Source organism: Denticeps clupeoides, chromosome 7 (genome assembly GCF_900700375.1).
Source record: "Denticeps clupeoides chromosome 7, fDenClu1.1, whole genome shotgun sequence".
NCBI classification, from domain to species: Eukaryota; Metazoa; Chordata; class Actinopteri; order Clupeiformes; family Denticipitidae; genus Denticeps; species Denticeps clupeoides.
Window position 1 is genome coordinate 5,211,421 of NC_041713.1, and position 5,436 is coordinate 5,216,856.

The following is a 5,436-nucleotide window of genomic DNA, read 5'->3' on the forward strand; positions in this document are numbered from 1 at the left end:
TCGCTGCTCGTGCTGCTCGCGCAGCCCGCGCCGCTCGCCGCGCGCCGGTTCCGCGGCGGCCGGAACCCGCAGGCGCGCCGCGCCCCGGCCGCCGGCGGCGCGGAGAGCTTCTCGCTGGACTTCACGGCGGTGGAGGACAACATGGAGAGCTTCATGGCGCAGGTGAAGAGCCTCGCCCAGTCGCTGTACCCGTGCTCCGCGCAGCGGCTCGACCACGACATGAGGCTGCGTCTCCTGGAGAACGCGTCGGCCACGTGCAACGACGGCAGCGCGGCGGGGTGAGTGTCGCGCAGGGCACCACGTGACTGGCAGTAGTAAACAGTGCGCCATGTGTTCATGTGGAGGCTTGGCGGTCCAAGATCTGCGACAGTGTCATTCAAATGGCTTAAAGGACCATAAAATACAATGACTTTAGATATAAATTGATGTGCGTGTATACATCTACATACATGCATGCATGATTATAGACCTGATCTATTCTTTAACAATCATTTTTTCTGCAGTTAGATTAAAAAAAGCCTCCATCTCTTGTATCATGACATCATGACGTTGTCTGTAGGGGCAGACAAAAGGTGTTTGTAGCCTAGTGGGTAAAACTCCTCGCCTGTGAACCAGAAGACCCAGGTTCAAACCCCACTTACTACCATTGTGTCCCTGAGCAAGACACTTAACCATGAGTTTCTCCGGGGGGGACTGTCCCTGTATCTACTGACTGTAAGTCGCTCTGGATAAGGGAGTAAATGTAAAATGTAGGATCACGGTGTGTGTTCCGTCACCAACAGCGTAACATAACGGGCCGCTGGCTAATTGCCTGTTAAGAGCCACCCTTGTGCTGCTAAAACGAGCTGGGCCCTGAGCTCTGTTTTCCGAGCGGAGAGAGGAGCTGTTCTTGAAGGGCAGGTGCACCGTAGAACAAGAACGTTTGTCCCGGGATTCCATTCAGTGTTCTGTGTTCTGTCACTCTCTGGATCTGCTGTCTCTGACACACACACACACACACACACACACGCTCGCATACACACACAGCCCTCGCTGATACTGTGCATACCATGGGGGATGGGATGCATGAGAGGAGTGGGAGCAGAAAACATCTCAAGGCGTGCTTCCATTAACCCTCAAATTCCGCAAATGGAGTATATGCCAGGACTGAAACCGAAGACCACATGACGTTCGGTCTTGATGTCCGTCTTGTCTCGCACAGTCTCTGACTTGAAAGTCATTTAAAAAACACTTTTTATGCAACCCCGTAATGGAAGTGTGACTAGTGATGGAGGTTTGGAGGTTGTGTGCGTGTATGAGATGTGAGGCTTCCTGGATCTCTACAGTCCTCCTGCCCTCTTTCCCGACCTCAGTCTCCCGCCGAGCCAGAAACGAGCAGTGATTTTACCACATCAGAGGGGTTTTCTGTCGGCTCGTCAGAGCTAGTGGTTTCGGCCCATTGTACCTCGGTTATGTAAACGTTGTACTAACGTTGGCCGACAAGGTGAACCGCTATTAGGTGTCTGTATTTGGGCTGACAGCCCAGTTTGTGAGGAAGAATGGGCTGTACACTTGCTTATGTCACTCTTATTTTTGCATTTATTTATTTAAAAATGGTGTAAAAAGTTCACAAAACTGACAATAAACAGTCACCCCCTAACATACAATCACATCCAGACAGTTTTTCCTTGATATCCTGTTTTTTTTTTTTTTTTTTTTTTTTTTTTTCTCTCTCCTCCCTAAATGCACAAGTAAAGTGAAAAACTGAGACTTTCAAATGACTTGATAATTCGGGGGAAATTTGTATTTTTTTTTTTTTTTTTTTCCTCTCACCTACTTATTAGGGGTGGTCTATCTGAGAAACTTTTTTTTTTTTTAATCCATGATTTAATGTTTCCTGTGGCATAATATGCTTAGATGACATACAATTTGTAGGGCATTAATGGAAAATATCTATTGTTTTTTAAAATAGGGGGGGGGAGAGAAACACCTTTTAAACTTGTAAACGTTTTCATGTTTTATAATGCGCACACACACACAAAGCTGGACATAAGCTTTGTGATCAGTCTATTCCATCTGTCTTCCGAGGACAAAAGGTGTCCAGTGAAAAAAATATGGTCATGTGACCCAGCCAGCATCAGATAGCCCTGTGAGTTCCCGTCTCCCCAGCCCGTAATCTCCCCTCCGCACAGTAATCCCAGCATCTCGCTTTAATCTGGCCATCATGTGACCTCATCGCAGCACCTCGGCTCAGCCGCTCCTCAGATGTTGCGGGCCGCGTTTGCTTTGGAACCGAAACCGGACGGATTAGGTTAGCAGCTCGGCAAGCGGAAGGCGCACGGAATGTCCAGAGTTCGCTGGCACGCGGACCTGCTCGGGTTTTAACGGTCTTCATTTGCTCCTGTCTTACAGGTACTACATGAAGGAGTCTAAAGGAAGCCGAAGATGGTTGATTTTCTTGGAGGGTGAGTACAGTCCCTGTGTGTGTGTGTTTCAGATTGACAGCCATTGAGAACAGTTGCATTTATGACCGTACACACAAACTCAGAGAGTGCATGTCAAATTTTTATTTTCTCAAAGCATAAAGTGTGTGTGTGTGTGTGTGTGTGTGTGTGTGTGTGTGCGCCAGGTGGCTGGTACTGCTTTAACAAAGAGAGCTGTGACAGCAGATATGAGACGATGCGGCGCCTGATGAGCTCATCCCAGTGGCCAGCCACCAAAACGGGTAAGATCTGCCTGCTCCGCCCCTTGCCCTCGAGTGAAGTCGTGATAACTGTTGAGTCTTTATTTCATGCAGATGTACGTACTTGCTGAAAATGATTTCCATAACCACTTTGAATGGACCGTTGACATTGCTTTTATTATCTGTTCCATTGGCATTTTTGATGTAATCTGTGTGTGTGTGTTCAGGCACTGGAATTCTGTCCCCTCTACCTGAAGAGAATCCTCACTGGTGGAACGCCAACATGGTGTAAGAAAATCATTTATTTATTTTTCTTCCTCATCTGTGTGTGTGTGTGTGTGTGTGTGTGTGTGTGTGTGTGTGTGTGTGTGTCACATAGCTGGTGTACTTGAGTTGATTTGTGTGTTCTGTTTCTGATTATGGTTTGATGCCCACGTGAGAAATGAAGTGGCGATAAATAATTTGCTGCAGATGGGGCAATTTTAAGGGCGAAGTGTTTGGGTTCGTTCCATATATAGTCCTAAAACGATCCTTTCTGATCTCTGCAGGTTTATCCCCTACTGCTCCAGTGATGTGTGGAGTGGAGCATCACCAAAGACAAACCAGAGTACGCAGATGTTTATTGACGGCGTACTGATTCCGATACGTGCGTCGTGTGACGTGCTCCTGTATAAAAGTGTGTGTTTGTCTGGCTGTGATTTTTATAGGTGACTTTGCCTTCATGGGTTCTTTGATCATAAAGGAGGTGGTGAAGGACCTGCTCACCCGAGGACTGGATAATGCTAAAGTGCTGCTTCTCGCTGGGAGCAGGTGTGTGTGTGTGTGTGTGTGTGTGTGTGTGTGTGTGTGTGTGTGTGTGTGTGTGTGTGTGTGTGTGTGTGTGTTTGGCATGTAAATTTCTTGAATGATTAGTGGCAGGGTGGTAGTAGCCTAGTGGGTAACACACCCGCCTATGAAACATAAGACCTAGGTTCAAATCCCACTTACTACCCTTGTTACCCTGAGCAAGACACTTGTCCCTGTAACTACTGATAGTAAGTCACTCTGGATAAGGGCGTCTGATAAATGCTGTAATGTAATATAATAAATGTAAATGAATGACTTGAGGTGTGTGTGTGTGTTACAGTGCTGGAGGAACTGGTGTGCTCCTGAATGTGGACTCTGTAGCAGAGCTGCTGGCTGACCTGGGACATGGTGGTGTCCAGGTCAGGGGTCTGTCTGACTCCGGCTGGTTTCTGGACACCAAGCAGTACCAGAACAGTGACTGTGTGGACATGCTGAACTGTGCTCCCACCGAGGCCATCAGGAGAGGCATTGAGTACGGCAGACCTGACTTCTACACGAATACACGTTACCCATGACCCTTCTTTTAACCCCCCTGACATCTGACCTTTTCCCATCAGGTACTGGGGCAGTGTGGTTCCGGAGCGTTGTCGAGATGCCCATGTCGGGGAGGAGTGGAACTGCTTCTTCGGCTACAGAGTTTACCCCACCATCAAACGTGGGTTTAATTCATTCAGAAAACGTGTGTGTTTATTTTTCAAGCAATCTTTTTACTGAAATATTAGTACTTGTGCACACACAGGCCCAGTGTTTGTGGTTCAGTGGCTGTTCGATGAGGCTCAGCTGACTGTAGACAACATCCACCTGATGGGCAAGCGTCTGCAGGAGGGCCAGTGGACCTACATCCAGGAGCTGGGGATTCAGCTGAGGAACACGCTGAAGGATGTCCCGTAAGTTCAGAACAGTGCAACCACCTACAATTACCACATACCCAAAAAAAGGGGTTTCAGAAAGCTCTAACACAATCTTGTGATCTGCAGGGCTATGTTTGCTCCGGCCTGTCTCTCCCATGAGCTCATCACTATGAGGTGAGTCGAAGAACCTACAAACACGTCACTTTATTATTTTTTTTATTTATTTATTTTTAAATCCCCCTTAAATCTCAGATATTCAGTTACAAAGTTTCTCACTCTTGTGTGGACGCAGGTTTAAATCAACAGCTATTTTTTTTTTTTTTTTTAATAAAAAGTGTTCTCTTGTGGACTGGTCGTGTTTTGTAGTTGGGACTTTCATTCACTATTTACAGGTTAAGTGTGGCTTATTGAGTATGTTATGTGAACAGAAAACTTTTTGAAAGTATTACAGCGTAACAATGCAATGGCGCCCTCTAGTGATTGAAACAGGTTAATGGCTGATTTGTGCATTTTGACTTTTTTTTTTTTTTTTTTTGTGTGTGTGTGTAACACAGTCTTCCTGTGGCTGCCGAATCTTGCTGAAACCATGTGCTCTTGTCCCTGTGTGCAGTCACTGGCTGGACGTGCAGGTGAAGGGCACCTCCCTTCCTCGCGCACTGCACTGCTGGGACCGCAGTCTCAACGACAACGTCCGGAGCGGCAACAAGGCCCCGCCCAAGGGTTGCCCCATGCACCTGATTGACAGCTGCCCCTGGCCACACTGCAACCCCACGTGCCCGACCATCAGAGACCAGTACAGTGGACAGGATATGGGCGTGCTGCAGTTCCTCATGCACATGGGCTTTGACGTGCAGGCCATGGCCCAGCAGCATGGCATGGAGCCCAGCAAGTTGCTGGGCATGCTCAGTAATGGCAGCTAGTTGACGTGACCTTGTTTTTTCATCCCCCAAATGCTGGATTTACCTGGGTGGGCATGCCCACATTGACATATAATAATGGAGCAGCACACACTATTATGAACACACACCTCATTCTACTGGCCTTTAATTTATTTTTTATTTTTTTTTTCTAACAGAA

The 5,436-nt window shown here is 47.4% G+C and overlaps 1 protein-coding gene across 1 annotated transcript; it reads left to right on the top strand.

Moving 5' to 3' along the window:
- LOC114794550 (palmitoleoyl-protein carboxylesterase notum1a-like) lies at positions 1-5,436 on the top strand. The gene is made up of 11 exons (XM_028987183.1): positions 1-278; positions 2,392-2,444; positions 2,609-2,704; positions 2,890-2,950; positions 3,211-3,269; positions 3,370-3,472; positions 3,789-3,980; positions 4,066-4,163; positions 4,248-4,395; positions 4,486-4,533; positions 4,970-5,436. Exons 1-11 carry the CDS (start codon positions 142-144, stop codon positions 5,277-5,279), a joined length of 1,305 nt encoding a protein of 434 aa, XP_028843016.1. The 5' UTR covers positions 1-141; the 3' UTR covers positions 5,280-5,436.

Bases quoted from the DNA above. Each gene is read 5' to 3' on its own strand.
- LOC114794550 (XM_028987183.1), top strand. From the start codon at position 142: ATGGAGAGCTTCATGGCGCAGGTGAAGAGCCTCGCCCAGTCGCTGTAC. The intron at 3,270-3,369 runs GTACGCAGATGT...TGATTTTTATAG, and splicing joins ATCACCAAAGACAAACCAGA to GTGACTTTGCCTTCATGGGT. The intron at 4,396-4,485 runs GTAAGTTCAGAA...TGTGATCTGCAG, and splicing joins AACACGCTGAAGGATGTCCC to GGCTATGTTTGCTCCGGCCT.